Source organism: Sceloporus occidentalis, unplaced genomic scaffold, assembly GCF_023333645.1.
Source record: "Sceloporus occidentalis isolate IW3139 unplaced genomic scaffold, rSceOcc1.0.p SCAF_2, whole genome shotgun sequence".
In the NCBI taxonomy this organism is placed as follows: Eukaryota; Metazoa; Chordata; class Lepidosauria; order Squamata; family Phrynosomatidae; genus Sceloporus; species Sceloporus occidentalis.
In genome coordinates, this window is record NW_028316982.1 from 144,008,125 (window position 1) to 144,032,035 (window position 23,911).

The following is a 23,911-nucleotide window of genomic DNA, read 5'->3' on the forward strand; positions in this document are numbered from 1 at the left end:
TTAACCGCCCTGGCTCAGTGCTAAGTAATCCTGGGAATTGTAGTTTATTGTGGCACCAGAGCTCTCTGACAGAAAAGGCTAAGTGTCTCTCAAAACTACAGCCCCCACCATTCTCCAGCATTGAACCAAGGCAGTTAAAGTGGTCTCAGACTGGATTATTTCTGCAGTGTGTTTTGGACCAAAGTTAGATTTGTGTTGTCAGTGGTGAATAATAATGGTGAAGTAGAACTTCATTGACCATACTGAATTTAAGTTCCTTTCTGTGCATGATCACATTCTTTGGCCAAATGAACAAATACGTGTGTGTGTGTGTGTGTGTGTGTGTTTGTGTCTTAAAAAAAAAAATCCTTACACCTCATTTCAACATTAAATGTTTAGCATCACCCAAAGTTGTAGTACAGAGTTTGAACATGACTTAAGGCCTTCACTCTGAGGTGGTAAGAAACCTCTTCCCTACAGACCTCACTATAAAAACTAGGAGGTTGGCAGGAAGTTTACTAGATTTCTGTGTACCTGAGACTGTTTTGTATGGAGGTCATGCTGAACCACCATCTATAATCTGAAGTGGTACAGAGCAGACTGTATAGTTTATTATGGTCTGTTGCTAAACTGTGTGCATTATCTGGAAATAGCCACATTGGTTTTAGGTGAGATGGGACTCTTGGTCTTCTTCAGGAAGCAAACTTGGAAGTCATGAAATCTAAAACTCCTAATTGTCTTGTTTCATAGTATTTGTGCACAGTGTTGTTTTCCTCCTGCAAAGTCAAGATTTAGAAAACATTTTTTTTAAAAAAGAGGAAAACTGATGTTGCTCCCAATGGCTGCATAAGAGTCCAGGAAAAGAAATCAACTAACATGGATGCAGTCAGTTCTGTATTTTTCAAGCTACTCTACACACTAGTTTTCCTTCATAAAATCGCTTCTGATTTTTTCCAGCTCTTTAGTAGCATGTTGTTTACCATGCCTTAATTCTTAATGAAGCAAATGAACAGAAAGCTTGTGTACGTGAAAGCCTTATTAAACCACATCACTAACGTTTTAATTATAACTCTGATGACATGATATACTTGATGTGAACTAAACACTTCTCGATATAGCTGTAACATTGCAGTCGGCACACTTTGAAGAGTGCGCGAAAGATTTTATTAAACATTTTAATTTGGACTTCTGGTCACAGTGTCAAAACATTTTTATTATCTATTGATATTAATTATGAAAAGGCCTTATTTTTGTCTCATTCAACCTACTGATCCTTCCCACCCCCCATTTAAAGTAGTAATTGTCAAAAATACAGATGGAACAATCTGCCCAAAATGAAGCCTTTCTAATCCAAAATGAGAATTAAGCATGTGCTTAAACTGCTCCTGTTAAAATCAGCAAGATGTTTATTACGGCGGGTAATGTCTACAATTTTTTGCAGTGTTCTTGGCTAACATAATTCAACACCCTAGTCCTAATAGATTTCTTGGAAGTAAATCCAGTTGATTTTACAGAGATTTTTCAAACAGCTCAATGTATTTAGGCTCGGGACTTAATTTGTGTTTGGACTCAGTATATATTTTTATTACTGAAGCTTAATCCTGAAATAGATTAAAAGTGCCCTTGGTCAGGTTCAAGAGGGTACATCCCCCCACCCTCAAAGGAGTTACCATATATCCCAGATTAGGAAGAATGGTTTCCAGACTAAACTGGAGGTAGTGTTTATACAGACCAGCCTTCCCCCCTAGAAACCTATCAAAATGAGGATGCTGAGATTTCTCCCTTGTATAATCTGTTTGGATTCCTACCTGTTAGTCACATCATAATGACCTCTCTCTCTTTTTGTTGTCCAATTTGTTCTCATTCAGGCACGATGTGAAATGGAGAAATACCTGACAGCCCAGGTTCCTCCTGTCCCTGAACACAAAAAGTACCGACGAGACAGTGCCTCTGTTGTTGATCAGTTCTTCACCAACAGTGAAGGGGTGCCTTACAGTGTCAACATGAATCTATACCTTCCCGATATTACTCAGCTGAGAACGGGCCTGTATAAATCGCAGAGGTCCCCGGTTACCCACATCAAGACAGAACCCATCACTACCTTCAGCCACCAAAGTGAGACGGCACCTCCAGCCCCCAACCCCACCCAGGCACTTCCAGAATTTACAAGCATCTTCAGCTCCCATCAGGCTCCAGACATGAACAATCTATTCATCAAGCAGGAGCTCCCTACTCCCGATATTCACCTCTCCATCTCTGCCCCCCAGCAAGGCCAGCTATACCAGCTCTTGAGCTCTCCGGATTTAGACATGCCAAACCCAACTACGCAGGCTGCAGTGATGGATCCTCTCAATAATGTTTCTATGTCCTCTGCCATGGCAGGCCTTAGTACGCTGTCCTCTGCTATGCCACAAACATCAATGAAACAGTTCCATGGGCTCCCTCAGTGCACGTACACCATGCCAAATCAATTCCTTCAGCAACAAGCCACTTATTTCCCTCCTTCGCCTCCAAGTTCAGAGCCTGGCAGTCCAGATAGACAAGTGGAAATGTTGCAGAATTTAAGCCCTCCTCCCTCTTATGCTGCTACAATTGCTTCCAAATTGGCAATTCACAATACCAGTTTGCCCCCCAACATCCCAATGAATTCACCGCCTGTTCCGGCTGTCAGATACAACAGAAAAAGTAACCCAGACTTGGAGAAGAGACGGATTCATTTCTGTGATTATCCTGGTAAGACTGGGGTGTTGGGGAAGAAAATGTTTTTGTTCAGGTACAGATGCATCTTAGTGGTAATTAAATTTTGAACCACTGACAGTGGCACCACCATAAAACTAAAACTTAAATTTCACACACAATCCAGGTAGCATCATTGTAGAAATCCTGCAAATGCTTCCTTTGTTCTGCTCTCTACAATCAATCAATCAATAAATCTAAGCTCATATAGGACTTGTTTTGAAAGATACTGTAGGGTAGTAGAATCCTATTTATACATTCCAAAAATATTTATAGGTTTTAAAAACAAACAAAAATTAATCCTCTTGCCCTTATGTACTACAGTAAAACTTTGGGCTACTATGAGGAACTGTGTTCAACAAACTACTAGGACTGACCTTGTAAAACAGTTCACATAGTAAGACTCTTCTTGTACTGTACTTATTTGTTCACATGTGCCCCCTTCCTCAGAAAACAAATACCTCAGCATAGTAATATTGATTTGGAAAAGCCTAGGGTATAGCATATCTGATGTATTTTCTATATTTAAAATGTTGGAGGCAGAAGAAGGGCTTAGTACAGTTATTCTCTCTCCTCTGCTCCTCCATTCTTAAGTTGGTATAGTCCAAGTCTGTATGGACTGTCCTTATAAACATGACTTAAGTAAATAGTTTGTCCCAAAGATCTAATATGAAATCCCTCTCATCCCTCTTGGACCACAAGTTCCATATTCCCAACTATGTTGTCTGGGGATGAACAGTATGGGGAAGGCTATCTTAGCCTGCTGGGGGAAGGCAGTGGCTTTAGAGAGGACATTCTGGCTTTTTCCTCATACACTGAGTAGGGATGGGGAACATGTCGCCTTCCAGATAATGGAGTATAGCTTCATTCCTCCTTGACAAGCATAATGTTGAGGGAAGACAGGATGTAAGTTCCCTATTTCTGTCCTGGAACAAAACAACTTCAGCTGCTGCCAAGCTCTCATTGATTTCCCCACTTTCAGCAGGAGACCCTATACATGTGAGCCTGCCTTCAAGTCACCTGTTGACTTAAGGCAGCCCCATGAATATCAGATGGTTCTCTTAGACAAGGAATACTCAGAGGTGGTTTTGCCAGTTCCTTCCTCTGAAATAAAGCCTACAGTGCTTGGTTTTGTTGGTGGTCTCCCAGGGCTGCTTAGTAACCATGGTTAGCATGCAAGATCCATCACAATCTAGTGACTTTAGGGTCTTTGTGTCCATTATACCATTACGTATTATGAGCAGGAGACATTACATATGTCTACCTTTCCAAGGTGTTCAGATGTTAAGAATACTATGCTGAAGTAATGGATGAGAGCCTTTACAGACTTCACCTGATAAAGCAGTAGATGTCCTCCTGTGGCCTGGGCTCTTGCCTCTTGGTGCAGAGTTTCCTGATATAAATCTTCCTCTCTTACAATACAGTTGGAGTAAGGGTATTTGGGACTTCAACTCCCAAAAGCCCAGTTCAACATGGCATGGGATTATGGAAATTGTAGAATAAAACTCCTGGAGGGCAAAAGGTTCCCATCTGTTATAGAGCCCAGAGTCATCTTTAGACATAGTGACACTGCTAACAACACAATATGAGAGGGTGGTATGCCTTTCTAATCCCTTGCTCTGTATCCCTAAATAAAATAGTATCTGTTGTTTTAAAGCCACCTTTGCCTTATTGTTGAAAGCATAGTTTAGCTACATATGAAGAAGTGGAAATGAGGAAAGTAACATAAAATCCTGGAGAAATAATAATACTATGTAATTTAACTTGCATATTTAAGAAGAAACTGATATTGAATTGGCTGATTGTGTGAGATATGCACATGTATGTATGTATATGGACCTGTCCTCTGTATGCCAGAACTAGGAGCTGTCCTTTGCTGTTAACACAGAGTGGAATATTCTATAAGACATACCAGAGTTTTGAATAACTTTCTTAAAATAAAACAGCACTATCAATTAGAGCTACTAGTAACATTTTGGTGATCATGCTGAATCGTAATGCTGTCTAGCCAGAAATCCTCCCCAACCCTGATGTCACCTTTCATATTTTTTTTTGTCTTAGGTTGTCAAAAAGTCTATACAAAGTCTTCCCACTTAAAAGCGCACCTGCGAACCCATACTGGTATGTGTTTACTATGTTTCTAAATGTCCTATAAATATAAATTGGCCATCCTTCTTTGCTTTGCTTGAAAGGCTTCACTTGGTTTGCTTCAAGCTGAGAGTTATAAATCAGCTAAACAGAGTGGTTAATAAAATGAAAACTGACACTTTTGAACTTCTTAAAATAAAGAAGTTTAATTTGGGCAGAAATAAATACCCTCCTTTAAAGCCCTATCATTCTTTTCCCCCTCTTTAAACATTTTACAACCGAATTATGCTGCGATTTGGTAGAGGTTCTCCTTCTGTTTTGCACTGTTTGTGCCTTTTTGTTGTTTGTTCCATGTACATACAGTGAAGTCATTTGGTTTAACTAAACTGAGGCTATAGCCCTATAACTTTTCCTGGGACTAAGCCAGTGGGCTTACCTCTGAGTAGGCAGCTATAGGATTGCACTGTGAAACTTGGAAGTCCTTCTTTTCTGTTTTGTAAATAAAATTGCCATAGTGGTGTTTTGATTTTCTGACAGAAGCTGACAAATTTCTGTTTCTCTAGCAATAAACATCGCCAAAAATACTTTTAAGATCATTAGACCTGTTTTGTGAACTCTGCTCTGCCCTCTCCCTTCAAATTTGAGTAGCCACTTTGATAAAGTCAGTTATGAACTATGTGCATTTTCTGAACTATTAAGTAAGTTTTGAATTATATGCATCTTCATTCAGGAATAGTGGGTTTTTGCATGGATCCTTTCACCAGCTTCAGACAGTGTTGCTATTGTGGTTTGCACACTTTCTAATGCCTAGGGAATAGGACCTTTGTGGGTACAAAGTGTAGAGGTATTTGCATAGATCTTGAGTGTTAAGGTTTGACATTGTTGGTCCAACTTGAACTTGAAGAAAGTATTTGAAGGAAGGGACATGGTTTAATGCTAGAGCATATGCTTACATGCAACACATTTTGCATTCAGTCCCAGACATCTCTTGGTAGAGCCGGAAAGACTTCTTCCCAAAACAGGCTAACAGTCTGATTGATGTATGACAGCTTCTTATGTCTCATTATAAGGCACAACATCTAAAAATGTTTTAAAACACTCTGTGGCAGAAAATTTATTATAGAGCTTTACAATTGTCCTTGCTGAATATATATCTAGGATATGTAAAATAAGCTCTGGATGCTACATATGTATGCATCCAAGCATTTTGCATTTTCAAAACAACACTGCTGCTCGCTTTATTTTGGTAGTTTGTATGCACTAGGCTTGTGGCTGAAATGGTTTCCTTGTCATTGTAAAGAGTAAAAAATCTGGATAATAAATTAAGCAAAGATCAGAGACTTATTTCATCTATGAAACAAGGGCTTGCATTCAGTGATTGCTCATTGTCAAAAGGCTGAATATCTCCAGGCAAAAGTGTTACTATGGAAATACAGTTTTGATAAACGAAGTAGTTATCTCTAAAAGGAACAGCAAAAAAGCACCCAAAATTTAAAAGCAATCTTTGTAAAACAAGAATTCTCAAACAGTTTGTAGCGTGGATACAAAGCACTCCCCCCCACAGAAATTGCTGCCCACTCTCTTTCTCCATGATATACTAATGTGGTCTTGCCTTCTTCCAAGTGAGTATCTCTTGGATGGGTGACACTGCTACAAATGTAGTGTGTGTGTGCAAGGACTCATGCACATACAAACACACACATATCATTCAGCTGCACTCAAAATAGAATGAGCAAGCAAAGAACTATGTTCTCAGAAGTGTACGCCCAGTTTTTTATATGTGTATGTGAGAGCCAGTGTGGTGTAGTGGTTTGAGTGTTCAACTACAACTCTGGAGACCAGGGTTCAATTCTCCACTTAGCCATGGAAACTCACTGGGTGACTTTGGGCGAGTTGCAGTTCCTCAGCCCCAGACGATGCTGTCATAAGGTGAACCACCTTAAGGTTGTCATCAATCAGAAAGTACTTGAAAGTGCACAACAACAACAATGTCTTTTAAGTCACCTATGCACTTTTGAATACCCCATGAATTTTATAGGATTTTCTTAGGTGAAGAATACTTCCCAGATTTTTTTTTGCCAGTTCCTTCTTCTGAAATCTAGCCTACAGCATCTAATGTTCCTCGGTGTGGCTGACCCTTCTTAGCTTCTAGATCAGACAGGATCTGGTGCCTTTAAGATACATAGTAAGTAACTCCATACCACTTCTTGATTGTAAAGGAGGGCATGGGAATGTGTGCCCCTCAGTGTTGTTGGACCGTAAATGATGAAAAATGATGGGAGCTGCCGTCCAGCAACAGCTGGACGGCTACACATAGTCCACTGCTACCTTAGAGTAACTTTAGAGAGTGAAAATTATTTCAGCACTTCATACACTATGCTATCCTCAAAGCCTGCCTTACGCTGAACTGCCAGTGTATCTAGCTTGATATAATTTGGGGAGTGGGGTAAATTATGACTCTCAAGATATTGTCAGGGATGTTGGGGGTTATAATACAACAATATTTGGAGGGCTATAGGTTTGTCATTATTGTGATAAAGTAAGGGATTTAGAAAATTTCTATCTAAGTGTACATGGGACAAATGAATGAAAAGTTGCTAAAACATTTTTTCTTCAATTGTAGGCTAGTTAGGTGTGGCATAGATCACTTCATAAACTGAAAGTACTTACAGTAAATGATTGCTGCTAATCCATGAATACTGTCAATTTTTGGATGCCAAATTTTAATGCTAAATTTCTCAAATTGATTTAATGTGAAATTGGTGTAAGCTTTCTTGTAAAATGTTGTTTGAAGAGCAGGATATAAATCTGTTAATGAACTTGGCATTTCATTTCTATGGTGGGAAAGTCTAAGATTTGAAATATTATTATTTTTAAGAACATATTTGAACTATTCAGTAATAGAAAGTACTCTGAGATACACTGTTTACATTTAAATTCTAAAGTATATTATTTCTAATATGCCTCCTACATTATGTCTGTGTTTCTGCACATCCCAGGGAGTAAAGGATAATTGCAATGTGCAAATACTTGCAGAGCAATAACAAAAATATATTTTCTTGCTGCTACCAATGATGCATATGACATAAATAATATATTGAAAGTATAATAAACTGAAATTATATGGAGTCAATGTTGAATCTGTTGTGACAGTTTACCCAGAAAGCTATGAGCAAAACAGCACACCTCAATTATGAAGCTTAATCTGGCTGTTTTTGCAAAATAGGCTTTCATCCTGTGTGCTCATTTGCCTTCATTTTTTTTCTTACCAAAAAAGTGCTATTTACGAACATTGAGAGCTTTAATATAAGTAGGTCATGAAATGCAGGTTATTAAAGTTTTGTGTGATACTCTTTCCAATCCCCTTAGGGGTTTAACAGACCTGTTTATCTGGCTCAACTTGTTCTGTAGTATCTATGGAGGACCACTGGTTGTTTTCTCTTTCCCTCACAATCCATCTTAACCCAGCTCTTATCCACCCTTCTCGGCAATCTGTCACTTAAAAATACCAGAATAAAGAAAAAAGCAAGCCTGCAACAGCAGTGAGCATTTTGAGAAGTCAAAACAAGACTATGGCCTGTTACAGACAGCCAAAATAAAGCTGCTTCGAGTCACGGTGGAGGTATGGTGTTTCAATGATGCATGCATCCTAAGAGTCCAGAAGCCACACCAAAGCCATGCTCCAGTCCTTAGAGCTGGAGCGTGGCTTTGGTGCGACTTCTGGACTCTTAGGATGCATGCATCATTGAAACACCATACCTCCACTGTGACTCGAAGCAGCTTTATTTTGGCTGTCTGTAACAGGCCCTTATCCCTCTTCCTTTGTATTAGAAAGCCTGTGCCTTTTCATAGTATTTATTTAGCAACCTGTCTCCACCTGAATGGCTTTCAGTGAGTTTAATGACATTCTTTTCAGAGCAAACTTAAAGGCAGCAGCAGTGGTGAGAGATGGAATGTGGGCAGCAGCACCAGCCTGTCTTTCCATTCAGATAGGAGCAAGCTGGCAGGATTTATAAATGGCAAGAAATAAAGAAATTGGCAAAGGACCATCAAAAAATGTACAGCTCACTTGGGGTGTGGGAGTGGGTAGGAATGGACTCTGAAATAGCATTGTTGGCAGCAAACAGACTAGAGTTGCGAGCTTCAGTTGGATGGTTTCTGTAGCTGTAGCTCTAACAGATGCTACATCTGCAGATATGCACAGGTGATACCCTGTTCTGTCTTTAGTGCTCTGAAAAGCTCCATGCCCATTCCTACAGATCACTTTAAATGCACTGGAGCAGGCCAGGCTGTTTTTGCTCAGGTTAATTGGCAGCTCTAATGGGAGTTATATTTCAGCAGTGATCTATTAGTATCTAGTGATTTGAAATCTAGTTTTACTTAAAAGGGTTGCTAAGCAGGTTACTGTAATTTCTTCATAATTATGAAATGATTATCTTTCTCAAAGCTAAACTGTCCTCAGCAGTTATAGACAGAACTTTTATTAAGGCAGTGTGGTGGGTCGAGGTGAGTGCTGGTCTTGCTTGGAATGGTTGGGGAAATGATGGCGGCGGCATGATAGGAGGCAGTCTAAAGAACTCTAGTGTTTTATCGTTTTATGAGGTTTTATCTGGAGTTCTGGTCTTGGATCGGTTTGTGTCCGTATCCTGCTATGTAATTTGGTCAGTTACTTTAGTCCAGTCATTATCTCTTGATGGGCTGCAATCCTGTGCATACTGTGCTTGGTAGTTATCCTCACTAATTGCAATGGGACTTGATTCAGAGTCAGCATTCATGAAAACAAGACATTATTGCAAGAAAAATGAAATAAACCCATGTTTATCACCTTGGGTGCTAAGGAGGTTTAATGAAAACATATTGGTGCTGAAAAATACGATGGTTGGTTCTGATTAATATGTCCGTATAGAAAAGGGCATGGCTCCTTCACCTTTAATAGTGGTGTACAGGAGGGGATGCCTGCTGTTAACTACCGTACCTTGAATGCCTCTACTTAAAAGTACAGGAGACCTGTCCTTCTGTTGCATCTGGCTATTTTATGTCTGCCATGTGTAAGCAAGCCCTGCTATTGGCAAGCTGTAGAAAACATAAATATGCCTGAATGTAAATCTTGGGGTGCATCTGCACTCTAGAAATAATGCAGTTTGATACCACTTTAACTGCCATAGCTCCATACTATAGAATCCAAGGGTTTATGGTTTTGTGAGGCACTAGCACTCTTTGGCAGAGAAGACTAAAGACCTTGTAAAACTACAAATCCCAGGATTCCATAGGATGGTACTACAGCACTTAAAGTGGTGTCAAACCGCTTTATTTATACAGTTTAGATGCACTACTGATTTGCTTTAGTACCTGAAATCTACAGTTATTCTCAAGGGCCAGTAGGACTTGGAAAAATTAAGGCATTGATATCCCTATCTGGCCATAGACACATTGGAAATACTAGTCCTAAGTCTTTTAATAACAGTGATTTGAAAAATTACTTATTTTTAAATTACAGCTCCCAGAATCCTCCAAGTGGCATGGTCACTAGCTGTGGGATTCTGGGAACTGTAATAAACAGGCAAATCTTTTTTATGTGCTCTGCTTAACATCTGGTATGCTAATAGTGCTATTTAAATCCTAGAACAGAGCTGAAGAACATGTGGTTTTTCAAAGTAGTTTGGCCTAGAGTTTCCCCAGTTCATTACCATTGGCTGTGGTGTGGTGTGGTGCCATATAACACCTGAAAACTCAGAGTTCCCCCTCCCCATTCTTTGAGAGATGTCTAATTTTCACCTTTTGTTCTAACTGAAGCTACCTTTAAAAGACACCATTTAAGAATCCATAAAGCAGAGCTTTCATCCCTTGTTTTAAGCATGGGAATAACTTGAGTTTCATAAGTGGCATTATGCAATCATCATAATGATGACAAAAATGCCTTTTATAGGTTGTAGTACCATAAACCTTCAGCAATTTGGCATTATCAGCTCCAGTGCCTGACTTGACCTTGCTTGCCTGAAGCCAATAAAAGGAAGTTAATTATATTTTTTAATAAATAGTTAACCTTTCTGCCATGATATTTGCACACTTTTAAAAAATACAAATCCAACAAGTGTCAAGGCCATATTCCTAAATAGCTCTCCAGTATTTATACCAACTTTGTTTTGTGAAGAGTGCCTGGAACAATATCTCCCATACCCAGGCCTGTATGACTTGTGACCTTTTAAATATTGTTGGATAGCAATGCTCATCAGCTTTCACTATACTGTGTGGATCTGATGAGATTTGTAATCCAGAACTTCTCTGGATACAGCCTATTACCTATCTCTTTGGAGTCTGGCCCCTAAAATACCCTTCCTTTGAAGTGTTAAGCGGGGAATGAAAACTAATCTTACTGAGATTTGGTTACTAGCTGTGCACCTTTATCCATCATGATCTCGCCATCTCAGGTGTGAGCAGAGTCTGGAAATGCTACATCTTATCCTACAACTCCCAGAGGTCCTGCCATCTAATTGGCGGATTCTGGAAGTTGTAGTCTAATATACCTGACTATAAGTTGACGTCATGTATAAGTTGAGGGCAGGTTTTGGGGCCAAAATTATAGATTTTGATATGGCTCATGGATACGTCGAGGGTAAAACTTAGGGGCATGTAACAAAGGTTCTAAAGGATAAAACAAAGGAAAACAATGCCAAAGAACTTATAAAATTCTAGTAGGATAAATGTTTGTGCTGACACTAAAAGCTAGGTGGAGGAGAGAGCAGACTCAGTGCTTCCAGGACAGATTACACATTTGCCTTTCACCAGGGGATGATTCCTTTTTTATATATATAACAATTAAAGTACAGTATTTACATTGACCTGTGGATAAGTCGACCCAGGCTATTTGAATCAATTTTGACTAAAATTTCTAAACTTATACATGAGTATATACAATAATTTTTATAACCCCTTGTCATGAAGCCTTAACTCCCCCTGTGCCACTGAATGTTACAAGAAGGCAGTTTGCACATCTTCAAAAACTCCTCACTTGCTTTTTCTGCAGGAGGTCTAAGGCTGCAATTTTAGTTGCTGCTCTTCTGAGAGTAAGTCTCACAGACTTTATTGGGACTTATTTCTGGATAGAGATACATTGGGTTGTACTGTAGAATTTTTTTTAGCAGAGAATTTGAGTTCTTGGCTGCATTCTGCTCACTTCCCCCCAAGCGATTGTCTGTGTTCACATGGAAGATGTTCTTGAGCAGCCTCTTGGTTTTCCCCACACAGAGAGAGCTTCAGAGCAGACATGTCCTTTGGTCACATGCCTGCTTTGCCATTAATAGGTCTCCAGTTAATGCTAGAAACTATTTTCATCTGTCTATAGATATAGCTTGTACTTGCTGTTGGGGAGAAATGGATGCCCCTGAATACTTCAAGGGAAGTGGCATCCTCTGCAACAAGATGCATACAATCCATCATTTTTAATTTAATTTAATTTTTTAAATGAAGGCAGGCCAATTTAAAACGTCTCCTCCCTGACACCCTCAGATTAATTTTTGGGTTTATAGTCATTTGCTCTTTAAAACCTGAAAAGGACATGATGATCAAGAGCCAGTACTGAGTGAAAAGACTTGGACAGGTGCTAGAATCATACTTTTTATTGCTTTATTTTGCTCCCAGTACTCTGTGCAGGGGCTCAGAGGCAGAGCCTTTCTAGATGGGTCTTTCTGATTCTGTTTTGGGAATAGGACTGAGAACTGATGGCTGTCCCAACATCACCCTTACCTTATAACTGAGCAGAGTTTGGGACTTTTTTTTTTTTTTTTTTTTTTTTGGATTACAACTCCCATGACAACCCTGAATCCAGTATATCTACTGGCTGTGCTGCTTGAGGATTTTAATAGTCCATGAAAGTAATTTTTCTGATTTTGCCTGAGAAATAGTTTGAAGCCAGATTAAAACATATATCGTTATACATACAACAATTAGCAGGCTCCAATTCATTGTTTAGTTGAGACAGGCCTTATACAGTCACCCATCAAATGCCTGTCAAAACGTTTTTATTTGTCTGTGAGAGGAAAGTAGGCAAGATGCCATTCTAAATTCCCTGGGGAAGGGAGTTCCAGAGTTTGGGACAGCCACTGAGAAGGCCCTCCTCTGTGTTCCCACCAGATGTACATGTGAGGGTCAGAGGGAAGAGCCTCCCCAGCAGATCTGAAAGCACAGGCTGGTTGGTAAGAGAGAATACTGTCATTCAATTAAGATGGGCCTGAGCCTTATAGGGCTTTATAGGTCAAAACAAGCACTTTGAATTTTGCCTAGAAATGGACTGGTAGCCATCAGAGCTGTAGCATGGGAGTTGTGTGTTTCCTGTAACCAGCCCCAGTTAGCAATATGGCTGCAGCTCTTTGGTCCAGTTGAAGTTTCCAGAACATTTTCAAAGGCAGACCCATGTAGAGTATGTTACAGTAGTCCAGCTGGGGTGCATATGTCACCGAAGCCAGAGCTGACATCTCAAGGAACATAAGCAAATGCAGCACACTAGCAAATGCAGTCCTAGCCTTGTCTGAAACATGAGCTTCCAGGGTCAGAGTTGAGTCCAGGACCACACCCAAGCTGTGGACCTGCTTCTTCAGGGGTAACCCCACCCAATACAGATTGACTCCCTTTTCACTGATCTACTTTTTAACTGACCAGCAGGAGCATCGCTCTCCTGTCTGGATTAAGGTCCAATTTCTTCATCTTTGTCCAGACCATTACTGATGACAAACACCAATACTAAGTTATTTTTATGGGTAAAGGCTCTGCAACTTAAATTCATGTGCTAAATACATATATGAATTTAAATACTGAATGCCAGAATGTGGGATAGGAAGAGGAGAAACACTCCCTTTGATTCTTAGTTTTAAAAAAATCCCTCAAACTTTTCAGTCCTCTTTGTTCTCCACTTGCTTTGATCTGCTTTGCTTCTGTTTGTCTCACAACTATTGTCTTCCTTAGCTATATTATCTTTTATTTTTCTCATTGCTGCTTTTCTTCATTGCTTCCTCATTTGTGGTGTGTTTAATGGTCTAGCATAAAGAAGGTATACAGAAACACACTTAAGATTTTTGAATTGAGGGCCTTTGTTGTAGTTATTTGTCCTGCAGCCTGTGACTGTAGCCTCTTTTCTCTATCTCTGCGCTATGCTCTTGGAAGCAACAACAATATCTGAGTGCTAATGTGATAAAACAATTAGTTAGAAGGGGCTAATCTTATGAATGTTTCCAAAGAACTTAAAAAACACGGATAGGAAATATTTCTGGCAGTAGCCACTCCTGAATTGTAAGCACAAATTCAGATGCCTTGGAAGAGAGGATTATTTCTTGATGCTGAGGCCAAAGGAGGAACATATGCATGAGCTTCTTACTTGATCATATAATATTCTGAAGTCATAATATTTATTTTTCAGAGCCAGTATGGTGAGGTGAATACAGTATTGTACTGAGGCTTGGGGGAACCAGGTGCAAAATCCCTGTGAACCATGAAACCCAACTCTGTGACCTTGGGTCAGTTTCTCTGCTTGATCTACTTCAAAGGGTTGTTGTGATGATAAAGATGGCAGAGTGGAGAGCTGTGTATGCTGATTTGGAATTGTTGGAGGAAAGCTGGGCTAAAATGCATCAATAAATTGGGCAGACACATCTGGAAAGTGATAAGAAGGGCATGTTAAAACAGTATTAACACAACTATGAGTGTGTGTAACATTTCCTCACTGTGAATAGGTCTCTGTATAGAATGGACTAGTACATTTTCCAAAACTGCTTGCTGTAAGAGATGTCTGCCGGCTGTGTCCATACCTAGAAAGTAAGCGGCTTTCCTTCTCTGTTAGCAATACAATATTTGAAATGAGTTCTTAGAGGTAGAGAAGCTTCTTGGCTGTAAGACCATCAGTTATACTGATCATGATTTTTAGATGGCTATCTGTTAAATCAAGGCAGATACAACCCCAAGAAAATAACAGGGCACAAAATGGAGCAAATGTTAATATACATCACTATCAGGACACCTAAGAGTGAACACAAGATCATGCTGAAAATGCTCTTGGGACAGCATCTTTGTTTACTGCGTAAAACCATTCCTTCCTCAAGAGAGAAATGGTAAAATACATTCAAAAAGGACAGTATATGTCTTGTTTTTCAGTTAGTCATTGAAAAGCTGTAACTTTTTGCTTATGTTAGATGTCTCACTGGGCAAAATTCTGCCCTGCAGGGTTTTGTTTTTTAAAAAATAAAAAAATAGGTGGCTCTACCGAATTTGAATACTATTTTGGTAAAGCATTGACCTGCCATCAGGGGCATCCTATTTTTTGTACAAGTAAGATCTTTTCAAGTTGCTAAATAGCTTACCATATTCTGTAATGCTGTGACATTTGTATGGAGGTGTATTTGTTTTCGGACATCATATATGCCACATAATATTGATACTCTTAATGCTGAGTAGAACCACCATTGTTAGAAACCCCTGCCATTTAGAGGATACAGATGGGGGTGGATGAAGAGTAGTTGGTGCAGTTGAAAGTATACAGTATTGTGAGCTCCAGACTCTTACTGCTTGAAAGGTGAAATAGCCACCAGGAATTCAGAAATGGGCCATCCCTGTGTTTGGTTAGTCTTCCTTTTTCATTTGTATCCAGTTACTGACTTAGAAACCAATGTTTTTGTTTTGGGTATAGGCTTATTGAGCCATTCATGAAGATCATTCTTATTCGCCAACGTGGGTTGAACAGTGCCAGCTATAATGAGGCGTGTGTGTGTGTGTGTGTTTCTTTTGATTCTTAAAACCAGCAAAAAATTGTTTTTGATTAAATGCCTGATATATCTCCTGTGAACATGTCACTTGCTCTCTCAAAGGAATTAAGTAAGCTTCAGTTCCAGGATATCTGATGACTGATAAGAATGACTATTGCTAGCCATAAACACAGTTCCTTCTGAAAATGCCTTACAAGGTGTTTCCCCCCACTCCTGAATCTCTCTTTTGGGTCACAGGAGTTGCCAGCAGCTAACACTTTCCCATTACTTGATATGGAACTTCTTAAAATTTTGGCAACATTCTTTGGACAGTTTAGGATTTTTTCTTTGCCTCCTAAAATAAATTATAACCAGAGCTTAGAAAAGTTACTGTTTTGGACTGACTGTGCTGGGCATCATAGTCTAAAAAAGCAGCTTTTCCACATTCTGACTCGGGCCAAAACAAAACATTCATATACAGAAGGATCTACACCCATGGAGAGGAAGAGAGAAGTAAACAAAAGAAAACAAAACAAAAACCAGTTTCATTATTAATTGCTATCAAGGTGACTTTTGACTTATGGTGAATGAGAGACCTCTGAGTTGCCCTGACATTAACAGCCTGGCTCAGGTCCTACAGATTTTCTTGATTGAGTCCATCCATATGTAATGCAGTCGTCCTCTATTGTAGGGTGTATCTGCATGCACACGCATGCCTGCCTGCCTTCAAATTGTGACACTAAGGCAAACCTATGATGGGATTTTCTTAGCAAGATTTGTTCAGAGGAGATTTGCCATTGCCTTCCATTGGGGCTGCGAGCATGTGACTTATCTAAGGTCACCAGTGTATTTCATGGTTGAGCTGGGAATTGAACCCTGGTCTCCAAAGTCATAGTCCAATGCTCAAACTACAATGGCACACTAGCTCTCCTGTTCTACTTTAACAAACATTTTGCCTTTTCTAGTGAGTTACGCCTTTTTATGATAGGGCCCAAGTATGGCTGTCTCAGTTTAGTCATCTTGGCTTCTAAGGAGAGTTCAGGCTTGATTTGCTCCAGGATTCATTAATTTGTTGTTTTAGCAGTCCAGGGTGTCCATATAACTGTTCTCTGGCACCACACACATCAGTACTTACTAGTAGTGATCCATTGACTGAAGGGCATGGAACTCCCCATCTTCCCTAATGAAATTTGCCAATTTTTTCCTTTTTGTTTCAGTATAAAAAGTCCTTTTCTGGATACCTGAACACACACAAATCACAAATAAAACGTTGTGATGACACAACTGGGGGCACAAGTGTCTCTTGTGGGCAGGTGTCCTGGGTCAGGCCTTTAAGTTACACCTCACAGCGTGCAGTTTTGAAAATGCCATCTAGGTAAAACCTAGCGTTTGCCAGCTTCCTATCTTGTCAGATTCCATTAAATATATGTATATGCAACGATTTCTGACAAAAGGCATATTCAGTGTTCAGATGGAGCTTCTGTTGCTTAGATCAAAGTAGGATTTTAGCATTAAGGTTCTGGTTGTGTCAGACTCAGTGAGTTGGTGGTCTCTGAAGCTAGCTATATAAACCCCACTATTAAAACTGGAGTGGGTGTGTGCTGGGGGTGATGGCTTTTAGCCTAGAAGTGCCATCTTTGAAGCGTGAAGTGTGAGAATGGCAGAGCGCAGCTGAGCAGCTGTGGAACCCATACCATATACAAGGAAAACTTACTCCCTGTATACGGGACATATAAATACACATGCCAGATGGTGTGGATTTATTACAGATCCTCTTTTTAAAATTTGACAGTCTTTTGTTTTTGTATGACTGGTGGAAAAGGTTGCCTCTGCTATAACGTTATAATTGGAAGACTGTTCCTGCCTGTGGTGATTCTGTAGTCTCCATTCAGAGATGGGCTTTTTTCTAGTCTCTATTCAGAGATGGACAACTCCTCATGAAACACACAATTTGGACTGAGAAAAGAAAAGCTATGTATGTTTATGAGGTAATGTAAGGAACTCAATGTGACAAGGCAGTCGGAAGTAAAAACGTCCCTCCAATACAGGCATCATGATGCAGCATGTGACCATGGAGCCCTGGCCTCTCTGTTCCTTATCTGTGAAATGGAAATAATAATGGTTGACTAGAAAAGGCCTGTAAAATCCTTTGGAAGTTGGCGGTGGGACAAATAAGAATGTAAGTGGGACAAATAAGAATCCACTCTGGGGTTTTGGCCCAACTTTAAAGGAAACATCCAGACTGTCAAATCAATTTTGAAGACAAGATTAACAACCTTGGATAGCTCCTTAAAGATCAGTCTGAAACAAAAAGAGAGGGACTTGCCTTGCAATTGTGGCATGAAACACCTTCTTTTGCAAACACTGGTGAAGAAGGAACATTTTTGTAGATCTGATGTCAAAATTGTCACCTTCTGACTTGCAGAAAGATTTTTTTTAATTATTAGTAATCTCTTGTGAATTAACTGTAAACTACTCTGGGTACCCTTTTTTGCTAAAGTACAGGGTGCAAATATTTCTGGGGAATATCAGCCTGAGAGGTTGCAACTCTCAGGTTTAACAGTGCAGTTTCATCAGCCAACATTGGGTGACAATGCAATAGCAAGTACATTTTTATACCGCTTATCAGTGCATGTAAGCACTCCCTTAGCAGTTTACAAAGTGTAAGCTAATGGCCCCCAACAATCTGGGTACTCATTTTAGCAACCTCAAAAGGATGCAAGCCTGAGTCGAGCTTGAGCTCCTGGCTGGTATTGAACTTGTAGCCTTATGGTTTTTGAGTGAGTGGCTGCAGTACAAGCATTTAACTATCTGCTCCTGGTACTTGTGCCTTTACCGGACCTTTTCTGGACAATTGACAACCATAACAAGAAGTGCATTTCAGTATCCAGGTATCTAAGGTAATTGAACACACTTTGGGTCTGAGAAGCTAACCGTTTCACATTTCCCTGTTTCTCAGTTGGCTAACAGTTTCAGTAAATGCTTGCCTTTTATGGATGTAAAAACTACTTTGCCAGATGGCCCTGATTAAAACAAATTGTCTTTTCTCTGTCTTATACATAATGCTACCAACTTAATTGTATGGTGGATTACTGTAAGGATTTGTCACATTTATATCTAGACAGTTCTTCAAGGAATTCAGGGTGCAATATGTGAGGCCCTTCCGTTTTTTGCTTGCATGAACTATGTGAAATGCATTAGGGTGAGAGCGTATTTATAGTTTGTTATTTTACTGGGTGTATAACCTACCTTCCTCCAAAAAATGATATGTAACATGGCAAGTGAGTATTGACATGATTACCCAGTGAGTTTAATAACTGAAAGGAATAGAAAGCAAATACCCTCAGTCAGATCCTCTTCCCACTCCATAATAGTTATTTTTGTGTGCCTTCAAGTCATTTCTGACATACAGTGAGCCTAAGGTGAACCTGTCACTGGGTTTTCTTGGTAAGATTGGTTCAAGGAGGGGGGTGCCTTTGCTTTCCTCTGAGGCTGAGAGAGTGTAAGTTGCCCAGTGGGTTTCCATAGCCAAGCAGAAATTTGAACCCCGGTGTCCAGAGTTGTAACCACTACATCATGCTGGCTCTCAATAATACTGTTTCTTAACTACAGTATTATTGATGGGGCTGGGAAATATTTAAGTATAATTCATATAATTATATAATTATACTCACATAATCCACACTCCCCCCGCATTACCAGGGGGGAAAAAGCAGACGGTTCTGTCTCCAAATGAACACTTTGAACTAGATCTGAAACATAGCAGATGACATGACGGGTGGCTTTCTAAGCTTACAAGCCATAGTGTTAGTAAGGTCATAACCTCCTGCCTTTTCCAGGGAATAAAGCTAAATTACAACACAAAATGCCACTGCATGACAAGATTTTGTTCTGGCTCCTACTGGGTTCGATCCAATTTTAAGCATGTGCAAATGGCTGATGGTAAAACCAGATTCCTTCATCTCCTCTCTCCACGGCAGCTTATCCAGTACCCTGAAGTGCTGCTGCACAAAGGAGTGGGGGACCCTGTTGCATGGAATGAGCTATGGTGTGAGAGGCTGAAAGGATCCCCTAAAATCTAGTAGCTTTCTATGGATGCAGCTCTTTCTAAAACCCCTTTCTACCTTAAGGGTGTCTCTACAGTGCAGAAATACAGCAGTTTGACAGTAGATTGACACCACTTTAACTATCATGGCTCCATCCTATGGAGTTCTGGGATTTGTAGATTGGTGTGGCATCAGACCAGGCTGAATATCTCTCCAAACTACAAGTCATAGGATTCCACAGGATGGAGCCATGATAGTTAAAGTGGTGTCAAACCACTTTATTTCTGCAGCATGACAATAGCATTAGACAGGAGAAAGAGTTGCCAAACAGTGGCTGATTATAGGATAACAGCTGTCCTCAGAGATAGGATTCAGTTAAATGGAAGAAGAGTATTAATCTCCAACCTGGAAGTTGTTTGGGATCCAGGTGCAGTTGTTCTCTTCCTCTTGACAAAGCTCTTCCCCTTCTCCCCCCTACATTATCTTAACAACTGTCCTGTGATTCAGGCCAAACTAAAGTAGTGTTACTGGCCCAAATTAAGCCAAGAAAAAACAGAACTTTGCTCTCCAACAGTAACCACTGCTCCACATCACCTCTGAATCTGAATGGCATGTTTGCACTTGGCTAACAAATAACAGCAATTATTATTTCAGAAGGACCTAAAAATTAGGCACTCTACAGACTACCCTCTAAATTGACAACAGGAATAATGCTTTTTTTAAAGGACAAGGACAAAGCCTGTCAGGCATGTCAGTATGAATCCAGTGTGTCAATAAAAGGTTTTTTTTATTTAGAAGAGAGAGTGAGAGGAAGAGAAGAGAAGAGAATCTATATATATGTATTGACTTAATTGCTGTCATAGATAGATAGCAATGGGGATGGGGGGCAGAACCCATGAAGACATTATTGAGTTGTAGCATTAGTAAGATCATAGCTTCCTGCATATTCTTGGGTGCAAAACTAAATTTAGGTGGAGAGATGGGGATATGTTGAGCAATAGGCAACCAGAAAAAGATGAAGATGGAGGAAGAGAACAGAAATCACACAAGTGAGTCAGTTACTCTTCACGCTTCCTCTCTGGGAAGAACACAGTGTACAGTTTAAGAAAGGTAGTGCAAACTTGCCTTTATCAATAGGATAAACTTCCCCTTTATCTTTCCTTTCAGGTTAGTAAATTATCATTTTGTTGGACTGTTTGTAGAAGCATGCTGCTTTGCGTGCTTGAACTTGTTTTGTTACAAACTCTTTTGAGTTTTTCCTTTCTTACTCCCCTAGAAAATAAAACTCCACCCTATGAATCTATTTTAAAGCATATTCTTTTTTAAGTTTAAAAAGAAAACATGGTGCTAACCATGCTCTAGGAATAACAGTGTTGAATCCTGGCCTGGAGATGCATACATGGTCTGGCAGTCAGTTGCAGAGCAGAGCAAAGACAAGCAAATGTTTGTTCTGTCCCACCCAAGGCAGAAGATGGAAGAGTCCAAAACATTTGATATTTTAATCTAGCACACAACCAGGTGCTGCTTCAAAATTTAGACCTTGAAATCTGTCTTTCTAATATATATTTTTGTTAATGTTAATATCTACTGCAGAAGAGGGTAAGAACTATACTGAGTCAATGAGAGCTATTCCCTATCAGTTCAAACATATTCCTTGTGTTGTAAAAATTCCTGCAACAGCCTTGCAGTGCAGGCCAGTGCTATTCCCATATTGTGGTTTTAGTGGATAAGAGGGCTGGAGCTCGGAAATTGTAAGCAAAATGGATTGCTTCGACCAGTTAACTTGTCAGTGAGGTGAGATTTAAATCAGGCACATCCAGATACACACTAGTTTCTCAGGATCTGGAAGCTAGGTTGTTATAAACTAGTGGTGGGAAAGCTTTGCCCTTCTAAACATTTTGGACTGTTAAGAGTAGCTACACAGAATTAAAACTTGTTGCGTGTGTTCATTTATCCAACCTGGAGGAGCTAAACATTTGATCTGTTTGAAATGAGTTATGTTTTACAGTATCACACAACAGCTCCCATGCCGTTAATTCCACACATACATAGTGCTCTTTACAGAGCAGCAGAAACAAGACACAGCACCCTTCCTCAAGTAGATTCCAGAGCTTGGAAAAGTTGGTGGGAGTTGTGGATAGAAACATCAGAAGGGACAAAGGTTCCCTGTCTCATCATAAGACATTTCTACTGCTGCATAAAGATGAGGCCTTAATTCTGCACCACTGTCTTCTTGAAAAATGGATCCTTCCTCAGCAGAAGCCTAAATCTCCCTTTCCTAAACTGGTGCCCTACAGATATTTTTGGCTATAATTTTAATCATCCCTGAACGTTGTCCATACAGATTGGAGGGTAATGGCACTCACAGAGAGCTGTCATTATATGGGGAAAATGCTGTTGTTCAAGGAGTTATTTTGGACAACAGTTCCCAGAATTTTCCAGCCAGCATAGTTATCAATCCTACTAGCTGGGGATTCTAGGAGCTACATTCCAAGCTCTGAAACCTACTTGGGGCAAAGGCCTGTGTCTTGTTCATGCTCCGTAAAGCGCCCTGTGAGAGATATATGTGTGGTATTAGTGTGGCATACTTCATTGTATATAGATTAAATGTTTAGCTCCTCATGATTGAGCAAATAAACATATGGAGCAAGATTTAAATAAACAGGTGCTCTTAGGAGGAAGGAATCTGGAGAGAAGCTGTGATTAAAGGTGGAGTCTTTTTCTAGTCCCTGCAGTGCCCTTTCCCTGTTACTCTTCATCCAAGTACCTGATTTCCACTACCTCCAGTTCCAACTTCCAAGTTTTCTTGTGCCAAAAATACTAAGCAGACAAACACACATCCTATTCCTCCTCCAAATACCTTCCTCAAAAACACAATACTGTATGTAGTTCAATGCTAGGTAAATAAGTGTTTATATTAATCAAGCCAGCAATTCTGGTAGAGAAGTGTTTTCTTCTTCTTCTGTTGGTAGAATTCTAGCACCCATGACAACATCCATTGTTGATAAAACAACATCCTAGCAGAAATTATGGTATCATTTGCAGGGCAAAGCATGTAGCATATTTTTAGGCTATCTCAGCATGGTTCAAGAGCTGAAACTGAGCACAGCCAGTACCATGGCACCAAGAAGATATATTTATGGGCTGTATGATTGGATACTGCCTGATGGACGATATGGACTGGGGCACTGTACTCTGCCTCATTTATCTCAATGATACATCAAACGAAGGATTTGTGTTATCTGTAGCACCAGTAGTTGCTCAATAAATAGATTTAGATGACAATGATTATTATTTTTTCCCCTAGTTCCTTTTTCTTATCTTGTTTTGTGTGGTCTTGTTCTAAACTGGTTCCAAGCTAAATGTTGGTGTTCAACCAACAATTTTACATAAATGTATCCCACAAGCTTTCCAAACTTTTACTAAAATAATAATAATAAAAAATCTACTTGCTAGAAGGGATGCGTATGAGCAATGTCAACGACTTAAAATACTTTTGGTGATTGATTCAAGCCTAACAAAATATTTAAAACCTGTGAAATTGGACAAAGATGATGCAGAAATCAAATTAAAGTTATAAAGATTGGGGGAAGGGGGAGAAGTCCTGTTGAAACATAACTTAAAAGGAAAGCAGTTCTGTTTTCTCAGAAGTGATGTGTATAATATTTCTGGCTTAGGAAGAAAGAACCGGAGTGTTGCCGCTTAGCCAAGGCTTGGTACCAGCTTCCTCCATGCTGTTTTAGTTGAACAGTGTTGACATTTTAGCAAACCCTGTGGAAGCTACTCTGAAGTGGAAGAGTTCTGCTGGTGTTTTAAGGGTTTTTAAAAAACTTTTTTTTACAGTGAAATATCTGTTTTAATGCAGAGTCCATGTTCCAGAAACAGAGTTCCAGCACAGTCATATTTGATGACCAGTGGCATTCTTGGGTTTCACGACCTCTCAATGTTCATTCTAAATTTCTGGAGGGGAATCAACTATTTTCTGAAACTTTGCAGCTTCTGTATTTTGTAGTCATTAAGCTAAGCGACTCTTACATTGCTATGTGGCTTGTAGACAGCGGGAATAAAGGGTGCAGTGTCTCCTTGCTTTTAGAGCAAATAAATCTTGTTAACCTCGGATTCCTCTGTTCCATAAAGCTCACCATAGCAAAGAAATGGAATAAGTTTTAAAATAACTTAAAGCAATTCTTGCTCTGGAACTTGGGCCAAATTTTTCTCTCAACTAAATGACAGAGAAGTATGTGGAAATGTGTGAGAGAGATACTGCCAAGGCATGTTCTCCTGCTCTATCACACAATTCTTCATTTATCCCATACTTTATATATACCATTCAAG

General features: G+C 39.7%; 1 protein-coding gene across 2 annotated transcripts in view; it reads left to right on the forward strand.

Moving 5' to 3' along the window:
• Positions 1-23,911, forward strand: part of LOC149319096 (Krueppel-like factor 5) — a 42,618-nt gene that overhangs the window by 4,682 nt on the left and 14,025 nt on the right. For both annotated transcript variants that reach the window (XM_089511105.1, XM_089511106.1), the window contains exons 2-3: positions 1,848-2,712; positions 4,777-4,836. In XM_089511105.1, coding sequence (XP_089367231.1) covers positions 1,848-2,712; positions 4,777-4,836 — 925 coding nt within the window. The remainder of the gene's footprint in view (positions 1-1,847; positions 2,713-4,776; positions 4,837-23,911) is intronic.